Genomic DNA, 27,056 nt, shown 5'->3' with positions numbered 1-27,056 from the left:
TCTTACCAAAAACCTATGTGAATTCTTAAGCTTGTTTTACAAAATTTTTTATTCATCAGGGCTATAGTGAAACATCATCATTGTAATTGACATTTTAGCGCTGCAAAAGGCACAAGGAAGCTTATTTAGTTCAAGTACTGGAAATCAGAAGAAACAGCACATCCTTCCTTGGACTTGCTTTACTCTGTTATAGTAGTCATTACAGATTGGATTTTCTGGATAAGAAGTTCACCACTGCATTCATGCATTCGTCCGACAGCCATCTTTCCTGAAGGACACTGCATTCTTCAGCATTAACAGCGTGTAGTTTTTCTTTCTCTCTATTCCTGATTACCTCTTTTGAAATTCTCATGGCCTGGAAAAATAAAAGCAACAATAAAGTTAGGAGTTAATCTAGGCTGGGTGTGGTGGCTCATGCTGTAATACCAGCACTTTGGGAGGCTGAGGTCAGGAGTTCAAGACCAGCCTGACCAACATGGTGAGACCCCATCTCTACTAAAAATAAAAAAAAAATTAGCCTGATGTGGTGGTGTATGCCTGTGATCCCAGCTACTCAGGAGGCTGAGTCAGCAGAATTGCTTGAACCCTGGAGGCAGGGGTTGCAGTGAGCTGAGATCATGCCATTACACTCTAGCCTGGGTGACAAGAACAAGACTCTGTCTCAAAAAAAAAAAAAGTTAATCTAATAGGAGTGGGATTATTGCATGATTCTGGTTCTTGTTTCTCCCATGTTCATTTAACTACTCCTGTTAACTCTTTTTTATTTTTCTAAGATACAGTCTCACTCTGTTGCCCAGGTGCAGTGGTACGATCTTGGCTCACTGTAACCTCTGCCTCTCTGGTTCAAACAATTCTCCCTGTCTCAGTCTCCTGAGTAGCTGGGAATACAGGCACCCACCACCACACCAAGCTAATTTTTGTATTTTGTTTAGTAGAGATGGGGTTTTGTGATATTGGCCAGGCTGGTCTTGAACTCCTGACCTCAGGTGATCTGCCTGCCTTGGCCTCCCAAAGTGTTCGGATTACAAGTGTGAGCCACTGTGCTGGCCCCTAATCCTGTTAAATCTTAAGCCATGTTTGTAATATAAGACAGTGCTTCTCAAACTTCAGTGTACATATAAATCACTTCAGTGAGTGTGGGGCAGGCCTGTGATAATACATTTCCTAAAAGCCCCAGGTAGCTGCTCAAGCTTCTGGTTCTAGGACTACATTTTGAATAGCAAGAATATAAAAGCAATTAGTCACTTGCTACTACATATACAAACAAAAATGCTATACAGTAAGACTCTGGTAAAGTAGCTAACCTGCCTAGCTTCTCACCTGATTCCAAAGTGACAGCGCTCAGCAAATACTGCAAGTAACCCCCATAGAGAAGTGCCCCTCTGTCCCCACACAGAAATGGAAGGTATATTTGGTAAGTTTTGTAAAAATCAGTACTGTATTTTTACAAAAAAAATACATTACTACATTTACATTACTACAGTTATTTTTTAATTCCAAATTTAGATGTGCTTAAAGCTAACTAAAGATGTGTCTTGTGATTTTTTTTTTTGAGACAGGGTTTCACCATGTAGGTCAGGCTGCTCTCGAACTCCCGACCTCAGGTGATCCGCCTGCCTCGGCCTCCCAAACTGCTGGGATTACAGGCGTGAGCTGCCACGCCCGACCTGTATTGTGTTTTTATGACTTATTCTCTGAAGGCAAATAAATTTTTCCCTTAGGAAATTATTTTCAAGGTTCTTAAAAGTAAAAGATGAATACTAACATTTGGAGGAAGCTTTGCAAATGCCTTCAGCCTCGTCCAGACTTCTTTCTGAAAAGTGCTGTCGGGAAAAACTTCAGTGACAAGTCCTTGAGCACATGCTTCTCCTGCTGTTAGCTTCTTTCCAAAAACAAGCATCTCTGTCGCCTGAAATGAAAAGCAGGAAGCAAGGTTAAGATATTAACTTAATAAAACAAGGCTTCAGTTACCTGCTTTCAGGAGGCACAGAGAGATTTATTAAAGGTCTTTTGAGGTTGCTGTTATTTCTCAGTAAGGGAGAAGCTGACAGCCTCAATAGGCAATCGTTTATAAACTGTGTGCTGAGACTGTTGCAGGCTCCCTGGAAGGTCTGTTAAGGGCTGCTGCTTCTGCGTGTGTCGTTGCTGGAGAGGCAAGACTAGGGGGCCCACGGGAGAAAGGACCTGAAGCAGATGCTTGATTCTATAATCCACAGCAACTATGATTTTTCCATTTTATACACTATAAACTCTTATTTTAAAGAGGAAAAAAGGAAATAAAAATCACGATCATTGAGTTAATCTTTAGAAACTTTCAAAATTCCATTCCCTAGAAACTCTACCCAGTGATCTGGCTCTGAGAGTTTTCTTCACCTGCATTGGTACTCAAATTAGTTCTATTTGACTGAAGGAAAGCAAAGACTTATAGTTAGCTTCCAGAAAAACTGAGGACACTAAGTGGATATCCTCTCTACATTTGCAATTTCTCCTCCAGAAGAGAAACACTTTTTTTTTTTTTGAGACAGAGTCTTGCTCTGTTGCCCAGGCTGGAGTGCAGAGGCACAATCTCGGCTCACTACAACCTCTGCCTCCTGGGTTCAAATGATTCTCGTGCCTCAGCCTCTTGAGTACCTGCGATTACAAGTGCCTGTCACCACACCTGGCTAAGTTTTGTTTTTTGGTTTTTTTTGAGACGGAACCTCACTCTTTCACCCAGGCTGGAGTGCAATAGCGTGATCTCAGCTCACTGAAACCTTTCCCTCCTGGGTTCAAGCGGTTCTCCTGCCTCAGCCTCCTGGGTAGCTGGAATTACAGGAACACATCACCATGCCCGGCTAATTTTTTGTATTTTTAGTAGAAATGGGGTTTCACCATGTTGGTCAGGATGGTCTTAAATTCCTGACCTCAAGTGATTCTCTGGCCTTGGCCTCCCGAAGTGCTAGGATTACATGCGTGGGCCATTGTGCCCAGCCAAGGAATGCGCTAATAAGCCAAATGCTCTAAGACTTTTAGAATTAGTTCCGCCCTTTTCCCAAGTTCAATTCAGGGTAGATGATAGCCTAATGAGGTTAAAAACATACATATACATGTTTTTTACAAAATCCTAGTAGGCAATGAAAACAGGCTCAATTCCCACTGCCCTACTTTGAGATCTTGAAGAATATTTGCTAAGCCCCTCTCAGCTTCTAGTCTTGTCACAATCCCCTTCGAGTCATGCCACAGGGTATGGGCAACTAGGAAACACAGTGAAAGATCTGAGCAGCCACTTAACCAGCCTGGGAGCTGATACACCAGTGAAGCAGGCTGATGGAAGGGCAGCTGCGATTGGGAGTGGCTCTGGCAGCGGTGAGCCCCCATGAAGTTTCTCATCTGCTGATACTATAACTCTGAAAGTGAAGGTGTTATCATATCAATCCTTAGGGGACACTGGTTATCCATAAAGGAACCAAGTGGCCTCCAAACTCAGGGGACCAAGGGAGGCTGGCACAGCCCTGATCCTTCAAGTGACTAATGCCACACAGCTGCAAGGCTGAAGTGTGCTGCTTGCAATGCAGCTAGCACTAAGCAATCAGCTGGGAGAAGGATCCTAGTTCTGGGAGTTGCAGAGATAAATTCTAATTTTCCTGCAGAGCAGATACTTCCCATAGCCTGATTCCTCCACAGGTAAAACTCTTAGAGTTGAAGAGCAAATAATTCGCTTATCTTTTGTCCATATTAGGGAGAGAAGGGAGAATATATGAGATTACTCTTCCTTCATTCTTGAGATGACACATTAAAGTTTTATTTTTAAACATTGCAAAAGTTACCTTGGTTGGGCCCATTATCTTCAGAAAAGTGTAAGAGGAGCATCCTTCTGGACTTTGGCCTAGGTGACTAAATGGTGTATGAAATGTTGCCTGTAGGGGTAGGAGAGAAAAGAAAACCATCTTTTCAATGTGTGACTTTTTTTTTTTTGAGATGAAGTTTCACTCTTTTGCCCAGGCTGCAGTGTAGTGGTACAATCTCGGCTCACTACAAGCGCCGCCCCGCTGGGTTCAAGCGATTCTCCTGCCTCAGCCTACTGAGTACTTGGGATTGCAGACATGTGCCACCACACCTAGCTAATTTTTGTATTTTTAGTAGAGATGGGGTTTCACCGTGTTGGCCAGGCTGGTCTCAAACTGACCTCAAGTGATCCACCTGCCTCAGCCTCCCAAAGTGCTAGGATTACAGGCGTGAGCCACTGCATCCAGCATCATGTGTGATTTTAAAAAATCATGATTTCCTTATAACTTCACAATGCTTAATAAAATTTATTTTAAGATTATGTGGTTAATATGCACACACAATTCACCCTTTAAAAGTGCATAATTGAATCTTCAGTAAAATACTGGCAAGCCGATTGCAACAGCACATCAAAAAACTTATCCATCATGATCAAGTAGGATTCATCCCGGGGATGCAAGGCTGGTTCAACATACGCAAGTCTATAAACGTAATTCACCACATAAACAGAACCAAAAACAAAAACCACATGATTATCTCAATTGACGCAGAGAAGGCATTTGACAAAATTCAACAGCCCTTTATGCTAAAAACCCTCAATAAACTCGGTATTGATGGAACGTATCTCAAAGTAATAAAAGCTATTTATGACAAACCAACAGCCAATATCATACTGAATGGGCAAAAACTGGAAGCATTCCCTTTGAAATCTGGCACTAGACAAGGATGCCCTCTTTCACCACTCCTATTCAATATAGTACTGGAAGTTCTAGCCAGAGCAATCAGGCAAGAAAAAGAAATAAAGGGTATTCAAATAGGAAAGGAGGAAGCCAAATTGTCTCTATTTGCAGACGACATGATAGTATACCTAGAAGACCCCATTGCCTCAGCCCAAAAACTCCTGAAACTGATAAGCAACTTCAGCAAAGTCTCAGGATATAAAATCAATGTGCAAAAATCACAAGCATTCGTCTACACCAATAACAGACTTAAAGAAAGCCAAATCAAGAACGAACTGCCATTCGCAATTGCTACAAAAAGAATAAAATACCTTGGAATACAACTCACGAGGAACGTAAGAGACCTCTTCAAGGAGAACTACAAACCACTGCTCAACGAAATCAGAGAGGACACAAACAGATGGAGAAACATTCCATGTTCATGGTTAGGAAGAATTAATATCATGAAAATGGCTATACTGCCCAAAGTAATTTACAGAATCAATGCTATCCCCGTCAAGCTACCATTGACTTTCTTCACAGAACTGGAAAAAACCACCATGAACTTTATATGGAACCAAAAGCGAGCCCGCATAGCCAAGTCAATTCTAAGCAAAAAGAACACAGCAGGAGGCATCACACTACTGGACTTCAAACTATACTACAAGGCTACAGTAATCAAAACAGCATGGTACTGGTAGCAAAACAGAGATATAGACCAATGGAACAGAACAGAGGCATCAGAGGCAACACAACATATCTACAACCATACAATCTTTGATAAACCTGACAAAAACAAGCAATGGGGAAAGGATTTCCTGTTTAATAAATGGTGTTGGGAAAACTGGCTAGCCATGTGCAGAAAGCAGAAACTGGACCCCTTCCTGACACCTTACACTAAAAGTAACTCCAGATGGATTAAAGACTTAAACATAAGACCTGGCACCATAAAAACCCTAGAAGAAAATCTAGGCAAAACCATTCAGGACATAGGAGTAGGTAAGGACTTCATGACCAAAACACCAAAAGCATTGGCAACAAAAGCCAAAATAGACAAATGGGACCTAATGAAACTCCACAGCTTCTGCACGGCAAAAGAAACAGTCACTAGAGTGAATTGGCAACCAACAGAATGGGAAAAAATCTTTGCAGTTTGCCCATCTGACAAAGGGCTGATATCCAGAATTTACAAAGAACTCAAACAGATTTACAGGAAAAAAAAACAAGCCCATTCAAAAATGGGCAAAGGATATGAACAGACACTTTACAAAAGAAGACATATATGAGGCCAAGAAACATATGAAAAAATGCTCATCATCACTGGTCATTAGAGAGATGCAAATCAAAACAACACTGAGATACCATCTCATGCCAGTTAGAATGGCAATCATTAAAAAATCTGGAGACAACAGATGCTGGAGAGAATGTGGAGAAATAGGAACACTTTTACACTGTTGGTGGGAGTGTAAATTAGTTCAACCATTGTGGAAGACAGTGTGGCGATTCCTCAAGACCTTAGAAATAGAAATTCCATTTGACCCAACAATCCCATTACTGGGTATATATCCAAAGGACTATAAATCATTCTACCATAAGGACACATGCACACGAATGTTCATTGCAGCACTGTTTACAATAGCAAAGACCTGGAACCAACCCAAATGCCCAGCGATGATAGACTGGACTGGGAAAATGTGGCACATATACACCAGGGAATATTATGCAGCAATCAAAAACCATGAGTTCATGTCCTTTGTAGGGACATGGATGAATCTGGAGAACATCATTCTCAGCAAACTGACACAAAAACAGAAAATGAAATATTGCATATTCTCACTCATAGGCAGGTGATGAAAAATGAGAACACATGGACACAGGGAGGGGAGTACTACAAACTGGGGTCTATTGGGGGGAATAGTGGAGGGCCAGCAGCGGGGGGGAGCTGGGGAGGGATACCCTGGGGAGAAATGCCAAATGTGGGTGAAGGGGAGGAAGGCAGCAGAACACACTGCCATGTGTGTACCTATGCAACTATCTTGCATGTTCTGCACACATACCCCAAAACCTAAAATGCAATAAATAAATAAATAAAAATAAAAGTGCATAATTGGATGAGTTTTAACAAATCCAGTTATATAGCTACCACTGCTACTGAGATGCAGAACATTTCTAGAACCCCAAAAGGTTCCCTAGGCCCTTCTGTAGTCAGTCCCTCCCTCCCACCCAAAGCAAGTGCTCACCTGTTTTCTGTCCCTACAGTTTTGACTTTTATAGAATGTTGTATAAGTGGAATCCTACATTCTGTAGCCTTTTGAGTCTGACTTCCGAAAATCACCATGCTGTTGCATATATTAGTAGTTTGTTCCTGGCTATTTCTGAGTCGTATTCCTTTGTATGGATGTACAATAATATGTTTATCCACTCACCAGTTAATGCTATTGGTGCAGTTTCTAGTATTCAAATGGTTGTACCATTTGCCATTGCCACCAGAAATGTATGAAATGCTATTATGAAGAAGGCTGCTATGAAAAACAAGTTGAACACCTTAAATATATATAAGTCATGTGTTGCTTAACAATGGAGGTACGTTCTGAGAAATGCATAATTAGGCAATTTTGTCATTGTGCAAATATCATGGAGTATACTTAGGTATACTTGGATGGTACAGACTACTGCACACCTCGCTATGTGGTAGAACCTACTGCTTCCAGGCTACCAACTTGAACAGCATGTTACCATACTTAATACTCTAGGCAGTTGTAACAAGTGGCATTTGTGTATCTAAACATAGAAAAGGTAGGCTGGGTCTGTAATCCCAGCACTTTGGGAGGCTGAGGTGGGCAGATCACCTGAGGTCAGGAGTTCGAGATCAGCCTGGCCAACATGGTGAAACCCTGTCTCTAGTAGAAACAGAAAAATTAGCCTGGCATGGTGGTATCCACCTGTAGTCGCAGCTACTCAGGAGGCTGAGGCACAAGAATTACCTGAACCTGGAAGAGGAGGTTGCAGTGAGCCAAGATTGTGCCATTGCACTCCAGCCTGGGTGACAGAGTGAGACTTCATCTCAATTAAAAAAAAAAAAAAAATAGAAAAGGTATAGTAAAATATGGTATATCTTAGGGGACTACCATTGTACATGTAGTCTGTCATTGGCCAGAATGTTGTTATGTAGCATCTGACTGTACCATTCTTATTTGTCAATTATACCACAATGAAACTGAAAAAAAAATTAAAAATAAAAATGTTCAGATAATTTTAACAAAAAGGTAGTTAGGAACATTTGTGTGCAGGTCTCTGGGTGAACATGTTTTCAGTTATCACAGGTAAATACCTAAGCGGTTGAATAGCTGGGTTGTGTGGTAAAAGTATATTTAACTTAGAAGCTGCTCAACTCTTTTCTAGAGTGGTTGTACCATTTTACATTGCGACCAGCAATGTATGAAAGTTTCAATTGCTCCCCATCCTCACCAAACCTACCTATTAAAAGTTTATTTCATTTTAACCCTGCTAGTAGGTGTGTAGTGGGGTCTCACTGTGGTTTTTTAATTTACATGTCCCTAATGATTAATGATACTGAGTCTCGTACCATGTACTTATTAGATATCTTCTTTGGTGAAGCAACTGTTAAGATATTTTGTCCACTATTTTTTTAAGTTAGAGTGTTTACCTTCTTATTATCTAGTTGTAAGATACACATTCAGGTTGCAAGTCTTTTATTAGATGAGTGTGAGGCCAATCTTTTCTCCTTGTCTGTGGCTTATCTTTTCACTTTCTCAATGGTTTCTCTCATATGATTTTAACAGCCCTTTTTTTGGTGGCCTATTCATTCCTCACCATTGCCCATTTTTATATTGGCTTGTTGATCTATCGCTTTATAGGCAAACTTTAAAACATACTGTAGAGATCAGCCTTTACTACATGAGTTGAAAAATTGTTTCCTCAATCTGTCATTTGTCTTGATTTTGCCCCAGTGGTGTTTTGATTGGCTTTAACTACTGGAATTAATTCAATATTGGATATTTAGTATATTGTCATTTTTAGTTTTCTGGTGTTGTTACATTTAAGACATATTTTTCTGTTTCTTGATGAATAAATTATTTTATTTATTTATTTACTTATTTATTTTTTGAGATGGAGTTTTGCTGTTGTTACCCAGACTGGAGTGCAATGGCACGATCTCGGCTCACTGCAACCTCCGCCTTCTGGGTTCAGGCAATTCTCCTGCCTCAGCCTCCTGAGTAGCTGGGACTACAGGCGCGCACCACCATGCCCAGCTAATTTTTGTTTTTGTTTTTGTTTTTTTTTTTTTGAGACGGAGTTTCACTCTTGTTATCCAGGCTGGAGTGCAATAGCACAATCTTGGCTCACCGCAACCTCCGCCTCCTGCCTCAGCCTCCTGAGCAGCTGGGATTACAGGCACGTGCCACCATGCCCAGCTAATGTTTTGTATTTTTAGTAGAGACAGGGTTTCACCATGTTGACCAGGATGGTCTCGATCTCTTGACCTCGTGATCCACCCGCTTTGGCCTCCCAAAGTGCTGGGATTATAGGCGTGAACCACCACGCCCGGCCTTTGATGAATAAATTATTATGAAAGAATGTTAATTTAAAATTTACAATATGTAAAAGAATATTTAGATTTCACTTCCTATAATTAGACATGGTGTTATTTTTAATGTATAACTGTTAGAAGATGTATAATATATGAAGCATAGAAATAAAGATAATCAAAATATTTTAAAAAGTTTTTGTTAATGTCATGCATCTTTTTTTATCCAAAAGAAAACTTATTCAAAAAAATGTACCCAGAAGACACAGCCAAAGGAATATAAGCAGGAAACTGAGAAAACTGCCAACAGCAGCTAAAGGGACACAAACAGGTACATGCAAAGTTGCCAATAAGAAGCATTTAAAATGCTTATTTTCAGAAAGAGAACAGTAGATAGAGTTAAGGGCTTAGGGTCTGAGATCAGACTACTCAGTGACTTTGGGAAAGTTTCTTACCTTCTTTGTGTCATAGTTTTCTCATTTGTAAAATGGGAATGAGTCTTTCCTTTTTTTTTTTTTTTATTGAGATGGAGTATCCCTGTTGTTGCCCAGCCTTGAGTGCAGTGGCATGATCTCAGCTCACTGCAACCTCCGCCTCCCAGGTTCAAGTGATTCTCCTGCCTCACCCTCCCTAGTAGCTGGGATTACAAGTGCACGCTACCACACCCAGCTCATTTTTGTATTTCCAGTAGAGATGGAGTTTCACCACATTGACCAGGCTGGTCTCAAACTCCCAACATCAGGTGATCCACCTGCCTCAGCCACTCAAAGGACCAGGATTACAGGAGTGAGCCACCATGCCCGGCTGAGTCCTTATGTAGGACTGCTGTGTACATTACGTGAATATGTGTGCGTGTATGCATATATCTATAATACATATTAACACAGTGCCTAAACAGTAAGCACTCAAAGATTTATTATTGTTATGATTTATACCTTTTTCTTAACTTATATAGGAAATGTATCATTTGCTGACAGAGCTAACAGGCATTATTAACCACTGCCCACAGTAAAAAAATAGATAAAATGCACTGACTAATATTTTGGTTATATGGGTCAAATATTAACCCACCATTTAATATGCTATTTATTCATGAAGCCAATAATGATAAATCCTATAAAAACAATTTTTTCTACAGCCTTTTCCTTTAGCTTATTTCCTTTATTTATTTTTTATTTATATACTTTTTTGAGATGGAGTCTTGCACTGTTGCCCAGGCTGGAGTGCAGTGGTGCGATCTCTGCTTACTGCAACCTCCACCTCCTGGTTTCAAGTGATTCTTCTGCCTCAGCCTCCAATGTAGCTGGGATTATAGGCACCTGCCACCAAGCCCAGCTAATTTTTGTATTTTTAGTAGTGACAATGTTTCACCATGTTGGCCAGGCTGGTCTTGAACTCCTGACCTCAGGTGATCTGCCCACCTCAATTTACTTTATTTTAAATTGATGCTTGGTTTATTTGGTTGGGTAAACTTTTATCAGTAGAACAATTTGACAAATAAATTTTACTTTGGGCCAAATTTTTTAGCATTATATATATATATATATATATATATATATATATATGCAATATACATATACTATGCATGCTATAATATATATAGAATAGATATGTTATATATAATATATATATATGTTCTCTGATTTCAACATTACAATTTGTATCATAAGAGGAAAGTCATCAAAATCTCTAAAAGGATGATGTAGGCCAGGCTCAGTGGCTCGGGCCTGTACTGCCAGCACTTCGGGAGGTCAAGGCAGGCAGATCAGTTGAGGTCAGGAGTTTGAGACCAGCCTGGCTAACATGGTGAAAGCCCATCTCTACAAAAAAATATACACTTGTAACCCCCGCTACTCGGGACACTGAGGTGGGAGAATCATTTGAACCTGGGAGGTGGCAGTTGCAGTGAGCCAAAATTACACCACTGTACTCCAGCTTGGGTGACAGAGTGAGACTCAATCTCAAAAAAAAAAAAAATGTATATTGAAGATAATTTTCAATTCAGTGGGAGAATCAGACAAGATTCAAATATAATATTTGCCCTCCAAGTATTAAAGAATATCCCCAATTTTAGGTCAGGAACCATTGACCCAGACCCTGTTAAAAGCAGGTCAATGCCTAATCAGTCATTTAACACACAGAATGTGAACAAAGACACTGATTTCTGCCTTTGAACAGAGACCTCCATCTACAAAGGTTGGGCAGCCTGGCACCTAGAATCTCATTTGCTATTTTTATGGGAAAACTAGTCATAAGAATTAGGTCTGTCAGTGCATCCAATCTGGTTCAGTGGAATCCAGCAAAAGAAAATTCAAAGAATTAAGGACGCTAAAATATGGTCCTGTCTATTGGTGGGGAAAATATCTCTGAACAAAACTAGAAATCTCTTCAGTGGTAAAAAGCCTATGTTTCCTAGAAGACTGTAATCAGCACATTTTACCATCACGTAAGCATAAGTCACTTGAACAATCTGATAACCCTAAAGGTGGTTATTAGGTGCTTGTAATGATAAAAACTGGAAACAGCCTAGGGTTCCAGCAGTCAGGAACTGGTTACACAAGGTAAGTTAATAACACAAATGTTAGGACTGGTTATCTCTAGGTGGTAAGGAGTGATTTTTACCTTGCAGCTTTTCTTGGTACTTTTTCATATCTTTCAAAATTTTATTTTGCATTATGACATATATATTACTACTACAGTAAAAATAAAAACTAAAATCTATATAATGCAATGGTGAACACAAGGCTGAATTGTGTTCCGGGCGAGGAACTTCTCAGAGCTTCAGTTTTCTTATCTGCAAAGGAGGGAGTGAGAGTAGATAATGCTCACAGTTCCTTCTTATTCTAAAATTCTAATCCATTTACTTAGAAAAAAGGATCAAATAATCTCCACTTGCACAACCTGCAAATATGCTGTTCCTCCGTCCCATAACACATTTTCAAGTGTCTCCTGAGTATTTCAGAGTGATATGAAAACTGAATACCTATTGCAGAATTTGATTAGAATCTGGAACAATCAGAGTTGGAACAGTGTTCACAATAAAATGCAAGTTAATAATGAAGGAAAAATAAAATCAGTCAAATTAGACTAACACTTTGAGAAAAATCTAAATTCAGTAATTTCACTGCAAACCACATGTAATCTGCTTATGACTGGCAATGCTGAAGGAGGATTCAAAGGCTCTCGGCTCACTCTGCTTGGCTGACCTCTTGCTTTCTGGGAGCTGACTTACCCTGTCAGATGCATACACAGCATCAAATAGCCCGAGGATGGTCACAGAGATGCCGACAGCTGGACCATTGACCATCGCAATCAGAGGCTTAGGAAAATCTATAAAACAGCCCACAAATTCCCTACAGAAATGGAAACACAAAATCATTAAATGTGCCAAAGCAGCATGACTGAAGCATGGGCAAGGCAGTCTGACTCTGAGATAACAAAGGCTTCTGGCAGGCTGGGCATTTCCACAGCCACCACAGGCAATGCCTCCCTGTCCTGCCACTTCCCTGCTTTTCCCCACCAGATTCATCCAGGACATCCATTTGAACGGCAGTGGATGAAAAACCAAGCAGTGAGACCTACGCATCAATCCTGGGTCAAATCTTGTATTCTTGGCAGTAAGTTTGGGCTGGAAACCAGCCGCAGTTTTAGAGATTAGGGTGGGTAACTGAGCATACACTGGAATATCATAGCAAGTGGGGATTACAGATGTGGCAGGAATAAAGCCTTCATGACCTTTTCCCGTGCTTTATAAGGTTCCTCCAAGTCTCCTACTTTCAGCATTCATGGCAATGGTCCATTCCTCTGGCTGGATGAGAATTTGCTAAATTCCTCTGTTTCAAAGCAAGATAATTTTGTTTACAACTATAGCTAACTTTTATGTTTTCCAGTCAAATCTCATGAGACCAGCAGGATGAAAAGGTAACAGAGGTCAAAGAGAGAGAATGAATGCCCACCTATGGATGCAGGCAGTTTGGAGAAATATGCTTGTCCAAAGTCACAATTAATTGGATCGACACAGAGAAGTAGATATTTCACTTCTGCTCAACTATATTCCACTTTGATGACTAAGAGTGGGCCCTCTGGGATCAGACAAATGTCAATTACTCTTACCTCAGTAAAATGGCACTATTTTTAGCTTTCTCCTCTACTCCACCAGGGGGAATATCAGTGAAGTTAGTCAGATCGTTCCCACTACTGTAATAGTCCCCATTTCCTATAAATAATAAAATCAACAGATCCCTCATTCATTCATTCTATAATTCTTGAGTATCTACTGCATGTCAAGCTCTATGATTAGGCATGGGAAATACACTGGAGAACCAGCGATGGTTCTTGCCCTAACTTACAAACTAGTGAGTATGCTGGACACTGATCTATAAAAACACACAGATAAATGTAGCTAATGCAACTGCTGAAACAGAGGAGAGGTGCATCATCAAATGAGGGTATGTACCGGAGGTGGGGGTTGGTCTAATCAGGGAGTTCAGGAGGGGATTTTCCTAAGGAATGGACAACTGAATTGAGATCTGAAGGAGAGTCCAGGTTGGCTAGAAAAAAGAGGGCTGGGAAGAACAGTTCACACCAAGGAACAGCCTGTGCAAAGGCTCTTTGGAGAGGTTATCCCCAGTGTAGATGAAATAAGAGCCATTGTGGCTGACTCGGAGAAAGCCAGGGGTGAGTTGGTACAGGATAAGCACCAGCAGATTAGACCTGATGGGGCTTTGTAGATCCCACGAGGAAGTTTTTTCTTTATTTGAAGAGCCACTGAAAGCGTGTATCTGAATATGTGTGTGTGTGTGATTAAAGAATAATTTATATACAATAAAACAACCAGCTCCTAAATGTTCATTTAGATGAATTTTGATAATTTTAAATGCCCAGAAGATCACCATCCAAAACAAGACACAGAACATCTCCATCACTCTTGAGGTTTCCCGTAGGCTCCTTTGTAGCCATACCATTCCACCTGCCCCAAGGCAATCACCTTCTGACTTCAATTTCCACGATAAGAACTTTTGCCTACTGTAGAACTTTCTATGAATAGACTTATAGAATATGTACACTCCTGTCTTTATTTTGCTGAACTGTGTTTTAAAGATGCATCCATATTCTTGTATCATTTATTCCATTGTATTGCTGAGTATTCCATTGTATAAATAGTCAACAATTAATTTATTCATACATGTGTTTTTTAATTTTTTTTTAATAGCAATTACTTTTGGAATCTATGTGTTATTGAACATTTGAGTTGTTTTCTGGTTTTGGCAACTATAAATCAGGTTACCACGACTGCTCCTATGAAAGTCTTTTTTATTTATTTATTTATTTATTTTAAGATGGGGTTTCACCATGTTGGTCAGGCTGGTCTTAAACTCCCGACCTCAGGTGATCTGCCTGCCTTGGCCTCCAAAGTGCTTGGATTACAGGCGTGAGCCACCACACCTGGCCCCCTATGAAAGTCTTTTTGTGAATATATGTATTTTAATTTATGTTGGGTAATTGCAAAGGAGTGGATATCTGTGTTTCTCATATGTTTTGTATATTTATAAATTGGAGTATGACAGCACTGGAAAAAAAATTTTTTTTTGAGACAAAGTCTCACTCTGTCACCCAGGGTAGAGTAGAGTGGCACAGTCTCGGCTCACTGCAACCTCCACCTTCCAGGTTCAAGCAATTCTCCTGCCTCAGCCTCCTGAGTAGCTCTGATTACAGGTGTGTGCCACCACACCCAGCTAATTTTTGTATTTTTAGTAGAGATGGGGTTTCACCACGTTGGTCAGGCTGGTCTCGAACTCCTGACCTTGTGATCTGCCTGCCGTGTCCTCCCAATCTTGGAGCTTTTAAACTCAATTTCCTATCTATTAAGAGACCTCCTCAAAATAGAAATTTAATTAGGACGTCTGAGAAAATGTCTCACCTGTTAAAACCGTGATGGATGAGTCATCCTTGCTTGCGGCTTTAAGTGCACGCATAATTTCATGATACATCTGTATAACGGGAAGTCAAAGAAAAGAACTCTGAACACAGGAATCATCAACCAATGGACTCATTAAACGTTAGGTGGCAAGCCTAAAATACAACATTATTTTGGTTGTATTTTATAACCAAAACGGTGGACCAATACACCAAAAATAATTTTCATTCCTTTTACAATTACTTGGTGCATGCTATGTACCTGGTGCTATGTATGGTAGGAGCTGGCAACTATAAACCACTTTTTTTCCAAAAGGGAACAAGAAAGACATAGTCCTTGAGCTTTTGGGATTAACAGAGGACAACAGTGTTCAAATGAGGTGGGGGATGGAAAGTAGGAAGCAGCAGGGAACTCAGAGGAGGTGCTGAGGCTTATCTAGGGTGGGCAGACTGGGAGGTGGTCAGAGAGAACTTTCCATAAAACAACATCTCTATTGTGACCTCAAGGAAGTCCCTGGCAGTCTGGGAACTGCTAGTGACTGCCAAAAGGCTGGACTTTTCAAGATACTGCAATGCTATTCAAGGAAGGCACCTCAAAATTTTAAATCAGCAACACTTCTGAAAACCTTGGATATGCAGCTATATAGCTTTTAATGCACTTAAAACAGGTGCAATTTCAACCTTAGATGAGATTTCAATGTGGGAAGAATGATGAAGAGGGCCGATACTTATAGATACAAATATACTGGAAAACAAACATGGGCTTTACATAAAACAGCTGGCCCTCTGTATCCATGGGTTCTATATCCATGGATTCTACCAATCACAGATCAAAAAAATCTGGAAAAGAATTCTGTATCTGCACTGAACATATACTGACTTTTTTTCTTATCATTAGTCCCTAAATAATACACTATAACAACTATTTAACATAGCATTTACATTGTGTTCAGTATTATTACTCTAGAGATAATTTAAAGTATATGGGAGTTTATAGAGAGGTTATATGTAAATATTATGCCTTTTTATGAAGGACTTCAGGTTCCAAGGATTTTGCTGTCCATAAGGAGGTCCTGGAACCAATTCCCATTGGATACAGAGGGATGACTGTATATGAATAAGCATCTAAGCATTTCTCTTGAGGGAAGTCACAAGGAACTCATTCCACCATTATTATAGTTATGATAACACAACACAGCAGGGCGACTGGTGAGACCAGGATTAGGAGATGGATTATCAGGGTTTCTTTACTTTTTTTTTTGAGATGGAGTCTTGCTGCAAGATCCAGGCTAGAGTGGAATGGCATGATCTTGGCTCACCTCCACCTCCTGTCCCAGCCTCCTGAGTAGCTGTGACTACATGTGTGTACCACCACGCCTAGCTAATTTTTTGTGTTTTTAGTATAGACAGGGTTTCCCCATATTGGCCAGGCTGGTCTTGAACTCCTGACCTCAAGTGATCTGCCCACCTTGGCCTCCAAATTGCTGGGATTACAGGTGTGAGCCACCATGCCTGGCTATCAGGGTTTCAATTTAGGTTTTGCTGTTTGTTTGTTATGTAAAGTTGAGCAAGTTACTTCTTAAACTATTTAATTGTTGAGTAATGACAACAATAGGCTCCTTCTGAGAATTAAATAAACCTCTGTGTGGAGAGTGCTGGCACTCATGAGGCACTCTGTACAGAGTAGCTATTATTACCATGTTTGTAGAGAAATGAGTCAGGGGAAAGTGGAAACAAAGTTTGAGAATTAAATGCTTTATTAGTTGAATGACACATATCACACTTCATGAAATTCTGAAGATGATTTTAAAGTGAGTATGCTCTTTCTGCCACAGTGGAGATGGTGATGATGATTATTTGAGACTGAGTTTCCCTCCTGTTGCCCAGGCTGGAGTGCAATGTACGATCTCAGCTCACTGCAACCTCTGTCTCCTGGGTTCAAGCGATTCTCCTGCATCAGCCTCCCAAGTAGCTGGGACTATAGGCATGTGTCACCATGCCCAGCTCATTTTATATTTTTAGTAGACATAGGGTTTCTCCATGTTGGTCAGGCTGGTCTCAAACTCCCAAACTCAGGTGATCCGCCTGCTTCAGCCTCCCAAAGTGCTGGGATTACAGGTGTAAGCCACCGCACCCGGCCTCACAGTGGAGATTATTAACCCAATGGTCACTGTCCTCTCAAATTTTAGTGCCAGTTGGGCACCAAGCATCCAATTCTCTATCCTTTTTTTTTTCAAGGAGAAGGGGCTAAAGTGGTTATTATCATTCTAATTCAATGAGGGATTTAAATTCTAAAGTTGCCAAGTGAAGCAGCTACTTTAAAGCAGAGTTGGGTTATGATTTATTTAAGATGAAGTCCTTCTTCCCTTTCTCCCTCTACTAATAAAACATGAAGCCCCCACACACGTAGACCTACTTTCTAGTCTAAGTGACATGAAGATACTTCTGGGAGCAGTCTACGTCAACCTTAGAGGGCTTCTATGCAAATTCTCTCATAGCAACATGTTTCATTTATATTAATTTATTTGTGCTTCCATTATTAGGAAAGTCACAGTGCCTTGTGGGTATATCAGAACCTACCCGAAGTTCACAAACTACAAACAATGAATACTCAACTCTGTTGTATGACGTAGCCACAATTACCAACCTTCCTGCAGAAAACAAACAAGTGATACGATAAAATAGGAATGACGTTGAAACTCTACAGCTTTTGCATGAAACACATAGAAGAAGAAAAGAAAAACAGGACAAACTCCAAGGGCAGGTGATATTACCTCAATGTTTATGGCATTTTTCTTTGCGGGCCGATTTAATGTGATCTTTGTGATGCCATCTTCGGAGGTCACCATCAGAGTTTCATATGCAGTTGATTTCCTGTCTGTTCCAGGCTCCACCTGACTAGAGGATTCCAGTGAAGAACTCAAACTGGACACCAAATCCACATAGTTCTGCCGAGCAGTTTCCTGATGGGAAGATGACAAACAGCCTTAGCCCATGGTCAACGAATAAGTGCTTTGAGAAAGTTACTATGCTAATAAATAGCACCTTGCAATGAAGAATAGAGGCACATCAAGACCTCAAAGGCTCCATTTATAATAGATTAATGAGAAGCACCAAACTTCTTTAGAAATACAGCAAATAAAAGCACAGGAACTAGTAAATTCACCTTTGGCAGGGTGCCAAGGGTATTCCATGCATCCCATTTGGCCTTGTTGATCAAGTCAAATACACCTGGTTTGGGCATATCACAAGGTCCTTCAGTGGCCTGTGAAAAGGAGAGGGGCAATTAATGTTCAAATGTCCATGTAAACTGGAGCCCTAAATATTCAAGATCCATAAAATCCATAGGTGCCTGAATGTCTCCCCCAAATCCTTTCCTTTCTCAGTACTTAAATTGATCTGCATTTTCCCCTCCAGTCTCTTTGATGTTGCTGGTGAAAATGCACAAAGAGCAGAAAAAAGACTGGAAATAAAGTATAACTATCTACGAAAATAATGCAGGATAAAGGTTTCGGGGAAGTACTTTCTAAAAAATCTAACAGTTCATTAGTTTTATATTGGTAATCATATTTTCCACAATCAAAATATTCAAGCAAACAATCTTTTAAAGGAAGTAGTCAACAAACATTTGGAAATGCATAGCATATTCCAAAAGCCCATCTGAAGGTATAAAAAAACACCACTAATTCAGTGTGCACTTTTGGTACCTAGGCAACAAAACTGTAGCTGAGGCCTCGGCAAGGGTGGGGGCTGTCAGAGCCACTGGTCCTTAGGAAACTTGACTGAAGAACACGTAAGTAAAAGCAAAAAGCAATGAAATTTTATTTTTGAGGCTAGGTGGAGTGGGTGTTTTGAGATGGAAAAATATCCCATTCAGCTACTTCTCAAAAATGGCAATTTAAAATTCCACTTAAAATGTTTAAAATTTTATAATACAGTTGGCTAAAAGAGGAAAGAAGAAAGTCTTTGAAAAACAGGCTGGGCGCAGTGGCTCACACCTGTAATCCCAGCGCTTTGGGTGGCCAAGCCTAGTGGATCACCAGTCTTGCAGAAATCAAACAAGTGATACGATAAAATAGGAATAATGCTGCAACTCTACAGCTTTTGCATGAAACACACAGAAGAAGAAAAGAAAAACAGGACAAACTCCAAGGGAAGGTAATATTACCTCAACGTTTATGGCATTTTCTTTGCGGGCCGTTTGAAGGAGGTCAGGAGTTTGAGACCAGCCTGACCAATATGATGAAACGCTGTCTCTACTACAAATACAAAAATTAGCTGAGTGTAGTGGTGGGTGCCTGTAATCCCAGCTACTTGTGAGACTGAGGCAGAAGGATTGCTTGAACCTGCGAGGCAGAGGTTGCAGTGAGCTGAGATGGTGCCACTGCAATCCAGCCTGGGCCACAAAGTGAAACTTTGTCTTAAAAAAGAAGAAAAAAAAAAGGCAGTAAAGGCAGAAAAGGGGGCTATGAATTTCTATAGACAGAGATGGTGTCACCTGGCAGAGTCAGCCAGCCTAGAAGTTAGAGGGGACACAGCCCACAGGATAAGGGTTTGTCCTCAATACTCACACTAACTGCAAGGCTGGAGAGTTCCCAGGACCACCCTCAGGTGAAATAATTTGCTAGAAAGACACTCAGAGCTCATTGCAAGCTGTTAAATGCACAGTTAATAGTTTATTAAGGGAAAGGATAGAGATTAAAATCAGTCATTGGAGGACCAACACAGGATGGAGTCTGGGGCAGTAGCAAATATGGAGTTTCCTTGTGCTCTCCCCATGGAGTCAGGACAGGACCCCTCTCCCAGAATTGATGTGACAGTACACAGGAGTCCTGCCAACCAGAGATGCTCAGTTCATCCAGTCTCAGTGTCCAGAGTCTTTAGTGGGCCTCCATCACCTGTGCATGACTGCATAACCTGAAGCCCCCACCCTAAACATCGTTTAGACAATCCAGGCAAACAGAGACACTCCTATCAGGCTTTAGAGATTAACTTCCCAGAAGCTGAGGGAAAACCCACGCCTCTTTTGGGGCAAAGTTAAATTTTTTACTATACACACCCATATGAAAGAGAAGCTTATATCCATCATAAAACAGAACATTGGAACTTAAAAGCTTCAGTTTCTAAATTTTGTTACAAAAATTTCCAAACATTCCAAAGTAGACTATTATAATGAATTCCCAATACCCATCACCCAAGTTCAACAATTATCAAATTGCCTTACTTGCTTCATCTATCCTTTTTTTTTTTTTTTTTTTTTTTAGATGGAGTCTCATTCTGTCACCCAGAATGGAGTGCAGTGGCACAATCACTCACTGCAACCTCCACCTCCGAGGTTCAAGCAATTCTTCCACCTCAGCTTCCCGAGTAGTTGGGATTACAGGCGTGTGCCACCATGCCCAGCTAAATTTTGTATTTTTAGGACAGACAGAGCTTCACCATGTTGGCCAGGCTGGTCTCGAACTCTTGACCTCAAGGGATCAACCCGACTCAGCCTCCCAAATGCTGGAATTAGGTGTGAGCCACCACACCTGGCCTCATCTATCCCTTTCTTTCTTTTTGTGCTTAGAGAACTTCAACTATCCATGCTGTTTCACCTCTATATCCTTAGTACCCATTTCTTAAAAATATCAACATTTATGTAACCTTGACACCATTAACAATGATTTCTAAGCATCTTCTAATACTCTGTCCTTATTCAAAACTTCCCCAATTGTCTTAAAAATATCTTTTTCAATTGGTTTATTCCAATTAAGAGCCAAATAAGGTCTACAAATTTGAATATTATATTTCGTAAGTCTCTTTTACTCTGGCATGACACAGAGGGGTTACTTTATTAATAGTATTTCAAGGTAATATTAAAAAATGACACACACACATATATATATATACTCTTAAGAGGGAGCAAGACAAACCCAAAATATTAAGGCTACATTTTAGTAAACACACAGTGTATCTATTTAAGGAGTCATTTGCCCAACATTCTTTAAATAATGTCAGACAGTTGGCATTTACCTGCTTATACAGTGCGTAGAGTTTTAGCTTCACTTCGTTTCCTGGATCCTTCTTCAAGAGTTTCACTTGATTCACTGCATTTTCAAAGTCCTTCTGACTGGCTCTCATTGCTGTTCTATTCATGTGCAGCTGAACTACTGGGAAACTAACAACCTGCAGATGACTACAATGAGGCAGACTGATGTCTACTTGTTCCCAACCCTCACATTTCTGCAGCCTGATTTCTAATTGTTCCCAGCCCATACATAGCAAAATCCCATGTTTGTCCATAAATATTTTCTTTATACTTGCCCTAGCAAACTGGCTGCAAATAATTGGCTGTAAGGATTTCAAGATAAGAAATCAATACAGAAGCTCATGGTAAATAAAATAAATAAATAAAGGGAAAAGTAACCATCCAGTGAGGTATTTGTAAGCAATTAAAGATAAAAGCAGCCAAAACAGGAATGACTATGTAAATTTTGCCATAGGCAAGAAGTAAATGAAAAGCATGCAAGATAGTGAACAGCAGGAGACCAAAGGCTAAGTGCACAGAATTTAGTGCAGTGTCCCAAAGTCCTAAAACAGCTTCTGCACTCACTGCTAAACAACCCATAAACTAATATCAGGTCAATTTTTCCCTCTTTGCTGGCAAAACCGGTGATCCAACATATACACAGGTGATAGGAGGGGAGAATGGCTGAACATACAAGAAATGTTCAAAAGGACATTATGTACAGATGATGGCATTCCAGACAGAGCCACAGCCTTCTCAGCAGGTGGGAGGGAATCTATCTGCAGCGCAAGGGAGTCAGTGAAGCGGGCTCAGCAGGCTTGTCCCTTTCTATGGGGCTGTTTAGCCAGCCAGCCAGGAGCAGAGCAGAAACAGCAAGCACCGCGGGGTGATCAGCACGTTTTTAAGCATACACAGTGAACAGGGGTGGGGTGGCAAACTTCAAAGGACTCAGGCCACAAGCAAAACATGAATGTTCACGACGATGACCCTGAATAAGGAAGTTAATGGCATCAAAGATGATTAAAATAATACAGGTTACAAAGCTCAAACCTAACATGTATCACCCCCCAAACACAATTATGTAACTAGAAAATGGTACAATGAACTCTAGGTTCAAACCTTGGACTTAGTAATTGATTCAGTAAGATCAGTCTACAGTAAGTTTTTTTTTTTTTTTCTTTATTTTTTAAAGACGGGGTTTCACCATGTTGGTCAGGCTGGTCTTGAACTCCCGACCTCAGGTGATCCGCCCGCCTTGGCCTCCAAAGTGCTTGGATTACAGGCGTGAGCCACCACGCCCGGCCTACAGTAAGTTTTATATTAAATTGCTTTTCTGTAAAGGGAAAAACTGCAACTTACATGACAAATTCCAAGCAGAAAACGAAAGAAAAATTTAAAGTGTCCACAGAAAGCCGAAATGTGCGTTTCCACAAAATGTGGAACAAATTTATTTTTAAATAATGCGTGAGTTTTAAAAACAAATTGCAAAAACACGACCATATAGGAAAATACCTAAGGTCTGGAAAATCACTCATAATTCCACCACTTCAAGGTCACCATCATGTTCCGGTTTTGTTCCCTATACACGGATTCGGGCTGGGTTCCCCGCATCCCAGGGAGGTGGAGCGCGCTTCCTAGCCGTCGCCGCGCACACGGCCACTTCGCTTCACTGCATACGTGTTCTCCAAAAAGCAAAGAGCGTTAAGTCCACACGAGTGATAACTGCTTACGTTTACCTCACTTTTAGCAAGCAACGCTTTGCACCCCAGAAGCATCCCGGCTGGGAAGTGCAGGCCCGGCCGCCGGAAGAAGCACCGTGCCCAGCGGGGGCGGCTCCAGGGCCCGGAGTCCGGCCCCAGGAGGATGGGAGCACTGCGCGGCCGCCGGCGGAGACCTCGGGGACTGGGAACAGAGAGCCGCAGCCCTGATCTCACGACGCGTCCATCCTGACCACTCTGGGCCCAGCGGTGCAGGAGGGCGCGCGCGTTAGGTGGTCACTCCAGCGAACTCTCGCTGGAAAACCAGCAAAACAAAATTCTGTAGCCACCCAGACAAGATAACGGCGGGGGGGCGCTCCCACCGGCGGCGACCTTCGCCTGGACAGCCGTCTCCTGTGGGCGACCTTGGGCAGGGCGGCCGGGGCTCCAGGCTTACCTCGGACACGAACGCTGCGCCAGTCTCCAGGCCGGGTTTGCCATATCTAGCCCCGACCTTGGGCGTCCGGGGCTCTAAGGCGGCGGGGTTCGGGGGCGGGGCCGGGGCTCTGGGACTGCCGAGGCTCGGGGGTGGGGAAGGGCGGAGAACGACCAGGGCTGGGGGCGGGGTCAGGCTGAAAGTGAAGCCGGAACCCGAGGCGGGGCGTGGGCGGGACCGGGGCTCTAGGCAGTTAGGAGGCGGGGCTGAGATGCGGGGGCGGGGGCGGGGCCGGAGTTGGGTGCGGGGAGCGGGGCCGGGTATTCCCGGAGTGGAAGAAGGGCGTGGGGCGCGGGGACGTTGACCCGGGAAGGACCTCAGCGGCGCGTGGGGCAGGGCACAAATGCTTCCGGGCCTGGCTCCAAGAATCTGCGACCTGGGGCCCGGCTGCTCCCTCCGGCGGACCTCAGCTCTGAGAACTCTGCGGCTGCCGGAGCTCGGAGCCCCCTGCCCGGGGCCCTGGGGAGCCTGGCGAGGAGGGGTCGCTGCGTCCCGAGGGCCAGCCGTGAGCCGGGAGGCGGGATAGCAATTGAGGGCGTGTGCTTAAAAGCGGCTATGTCATGCACCCCCAAATCGAAGGCCTGCAGACCTGGTAGGACGCCGGAGGATCAGAAGTGATTTGTGAGGTATCCAACTCTTTAGTGTCAGAGTTTGGATATTTTTGAGTTGTGCTGAGGCATTTGCAAAGTATTTTCTTTGGGGAAGAATTCTTAAAAGTTGGAAGGGCCTTGGCTGTGCCACCTTGTCCAGTTCCCAGAGAATCAAACAACAAAACAAAACCACCCCTCTAAATCCGGTGCCCCAGGTGTGCTATTCAAGCATGCCTAGGCGTTTTAGATTTATGTAGCTGACACTTGTGGACTACCTATAGTGAGCCAGGCTAATTGTAATTCTTTCAACAACACTGTAAGGAAAATGATATTGCCCTGTTGAGCATATTGCCCTGTTGAACTGATGTGGAAACAGACCCAGAAAGATTAATCCGGTGACTTGCCCAAAGGCATGACACTTGCAGGTGGGCATGTTGCAGGATGAGCCGGTGACAGAGCTCTTCAGACACGCGAGTAAGGAAGGAAGAGCTAGCTGTGGAGCATTGGTGGACTCGAGTCCAGAAACAGAGCTCCCCGAAAAGCAGTTTTTTTCTCTTTTTAAAGGCATACAACCCAAGGGGGGAGCAAAGGTAAAACTGTCATTGCCTATTGGCTGGACATCTGACCTTACAGTCGTTGGCCTTCATTGATTTGCTAATTTACATGTGGAAGGGAAAAGAGAAAGAATTACAGAAGTTAAACAAAGGCAGTAAGTCACTCGGGTGACAGAGGTATTTCTAAGGGTTGGGTCTAGATTGTACAAACGTGGTCTACGTGCCTCAGAGCAGGTCCTTGGGCTGCAGGAAAAACATTATTTTGCAACATTTTCAAGGCTGATAAATAACATAGGCACCAGTTACAGAGAGGGGAGTTATTTTCTCAGCCCTTGGTCCCCACTGTGGTTGGGTCAGTGGCGCCAGCCAGCTGCCTGACTGCTGACTTCAACTTTGTGTTATTTTATCTCCCCCTCCCCTCTCTTCTATCAGAAGATGGGCAAGCTCAGCAGAGTCCAAGTTGTAAGTAACTTTATCATTGCTTAAGTTTGTTTCATCAGGTACATCTGGGTAGCAGTGTAGGTGAGGCAACACTGAAAGTCAAGTAGAACAATTTGGGCTTATCCCAAAGCCTTTCTCCATATTTTTTTTGAGATGGAGTTTACCTCTTGTTGCCTAGGCTGGAGTTGCACAATCTCGGCTCACTGCAACTTCCGCCTCACAGGTTCAAGTGATTCTCCTGCCTCAGCCTCCTGAGTAGCTGGGATTACAGGCACAAACCACTAGGCCTGGCTAATTTTTTGTATTTAGTAGAGATGGGGGTTCACCATGTTGGTCAGGCTCGTCTTGAACTCCTGACTTCAAATGATCCACCCACCTCGGCCTTCCAAAGTGCTGGGATTACAGGTGAGAGCCACCACACCCGGCCTCTTCAGATATTACAAAGTGGTAGTTAGTAGGCTGAGCTGCATCTCTCGAAGAACTTGATCCTCTCCAAGGCTGTTAGGTGACCCTCACAGGTGATGGAAATGGAATAATCAGAAATTACAGATAATATAAGACTCATTCATCTCCAGAAGATGAAACAGCTCTCATGGAAATGTTTTTTAGATCTCTTACTGGTAAGCATATTTTGATGGTGAAACCTTTTGCAATACAAGTGAACTACTTTCAGGCTTATACCTACCACAGAAAAGAGTGGGGTATGGGAAATTAGCTTGTCTTTTTCAAAGTATAATTTAAAACATATAGAAAGAGCATGTGTCAAAAATTTTCTTAGCTCATTAATTAGGGAACCAGCAGGGTGCTAAAGAAGATGTTAAAAGCCTAGTTAATATACTCAGTGTAAAAAAAGAATTCTGGAATAGATTGCAAAGTTAGAAATAAAACTGGTTAATATCCTATAGAGCAATAAAACCATAACCTCTGGAGGAATGTTTTTCCAATTGGATGAATTATTTGTATCTCTACCAGCTGTTATTTATTAAAGCCCCATTATATCTAGCATTTGAGAGAAAGGAGATGGTTGCAGAGACAGATATCCCTGTCAGAGGGTCATCTGGGGTCCGTGTTTGGTTCACTAAACGGTTAAGAGGAGTCCAGACCATGCCTCGTAAACATGGCTGCCATAGCCCTGTAGGTGGGAGGGCCAGTTGCAGCAAAAGGGAACCATTGTGATTTGGGTAGATGCTCCACCTAGCTTGAAGATTATTGTATCTATGCTAACGAGTTTGGATTCTGTGCTGAGAGCAAGTGGAGAGCCACTGAAGATACAATTGGCATGCCTAGCTATCTGGTTCTCAGTGAAATCCTGGACCCCAGGTATATCTTCAGGGTATAATGCTTCCGGATAAGAGTAGGAAAGGCAGAAGCTCAGTCAAGACCTTTCTAAAGGCTGGTCCGATGGTAGTGGGTTATCAGAACTTATTAACATTAGTGTCACTAAAGTTGGTATACAACCCCCCACTGCTAAATTTGACTGGCCTTAAAAAAAAAAAAAAAAAAAAAAAAAAAGACCTTTCTAAAGCTCTAATCTTCACCCTGTTATATAATCGGCTTCCCTTGGAGCATATGAAGATCTTGGAGAGGGGGTCTCCAGTCCAGCTAGATCCTGTCTAATTGATTGCAGGGGATTGTTGCTGCCTAGGAGGGCAGTTGATGTGCTTTGGGTTCAGAGAATCTCAGACCCTCCTACCAGGTGCCCAGGAGACATTGTCTCTGACTATAATGAATCTTTGCTGTCAGGGTATCGACTTCACAGTGTTGTGCTCAGTGGTAGGGTGAATGTTTCTTTTTTCAGATCACAGAGTAGTTTATATCAGAGTAGAATGTAACATGATAACTCTGTCAGTCATAATTTTCATTTCTGACATTTACATCATAATAGCATACTGATATTACATCAGTATCCAATATTTACATCAGATACTGTTATTACAACATATAAAAAGTCTGTCACATTCAGTCTTGAGGAACAATTCTGATACACTGTCCAATTAAGAGTGCAAGCTAGAAATCTGGAAGAGTCTTGGATTCCTTTACCTCACTGACACCTCACATCTCTCATTCACCAAATACTAGTGATTCTGTCTCCTAAATATT

The 27,056-nt window shown here is 41.9% G+C and overlaps 2 protein-coding genes across 26 annotated transcripts in view; one reads left to right on the top strand and one right to left on the bottom strand.

Annotated features, from left to right (window-relative positions):
• The window catches only part of C4H6orf201 (testis expressed protein 56), a 66,243-nt gene extending 48,008 nt beyond the window's left edge, over positions 1 to 18,235 (top strand). For 3 of the 19 annotated variants that reach the window (XM_035295047.3, XM_035295046.3, XM_035295041.3), the window contains 2 exons: positions 9,486 to 9,583; positions 13,143 to 17,348. In XM_035295047.3, the coding sequence (XP_035150938.2) occupies positions 9,486 to 9,583; positions 13,143 to 13,177 (133 nt within the window). In that variant the 3' untranslated portion in view covers positions 13,178 to 17,348. Of the gene's footprint in view, positions 1 to 9,485; positions 9,584 to 9,943; positions 10,101 to 12,775; positions 17,349 to 17,711 lie in introns of those variants that run through there. The other 16 variants (XM_035295049.3, XM_035295045.3, XM_035295040.3 and 13 more) reach the window with 12 other exon arrangements.
• ECI2 (enoyl-CoA delta isomerase 2) lies at positions 32 to 23,383 on the bottom strand. Of its 7 annotated transcripts, none has more exons than XM_035295036.3 (11): positions 23,333 to 23,383; positions 22,915 to 23,191; positions 21,184 to 21,346; positions 18,335 to 18,433; positions 17,943 to 18,131; positions 15,173 to 15,242; positions 13,366 to 13,468; positions 12,485 to 12,605; positions 3,807 to 3,896; positions 1,766 to 1,909; positions 32 to 355 (listed from the first exon to the last, which is right to left on the bottom strand). In XM_035295036.3, exons 3-11 carry the CDS (start codon positions 21,304 to 21,306, stop codon positions 200 to 202), a joined length of 1,095 nt encoding a protein of 364 aa, XP_035150927.3. In that variant the 5' UTR covers positions 21,307 to 21,346; positions 22,915 to 23,191; positions 23,333 to 23,383; the 3' UTR covers positions 32 to 199. The 7 variants fall into 7 exon arrangements, with proteins under 7 accessions (XP_035150927.3, XP_078224559.1, XP_078224560.1 ...); XM_078368433.1 differs by lacking the exon at positions 22,915 to 23,191 and adding an exon at positions 22,538 to 22,860; XM_078368434.1 differs by lacking the exon at positions 22,915 to 23,191 and adding an exon at positions 22,538 to 22,860 and having other exon boundaries at positions 21,184 to 21,328.
• Positions 23,384 to 27,056: the final 3,673 nt, after the last annotated feature.

This window comes from Callithrix jacchus, chromosome 4, assembly GCF_049354715.1.
Source record: "Callithrix jacchus isolate 240 chromosome 4, calJac240_pri, whole genome shotgun sequence".
NCBI classification, from domain to species: Eukaryota; Metazoa; Chordata; class Mammalia; order Primates; family Cebidae; genus Callithrix; species Callithrix jacchus.
This window is presented reverse-complemented; position numbering and strand designations above follow the sequence as displayed.

Excerpts from the sequence above, each read along its gene's own strand:
- ECI2 (XM_078368433.1), bottom strand. The coding sequence starts at position 22,713 with ATGAGTGATTTTCCAGACCTTAGGTATTTTCCTATATGGTCGTGTTTT. Across the intron at positions 18,434-21,183 it reads TCTACGCACTGTATAAGCAG|GCCACTGAAGGACCTTGTGA; the intron begins GTAAATGCCAAC and ends TCCTTTTCACAG. Across the intron at positions 356-1,765 it reads TTGCAAAGCTTCCTCCAAAT|GCCATGAGAATTTCAAAAGA; the intron begins GTTAGTATTCAT and ends TTATTTTTCCAG.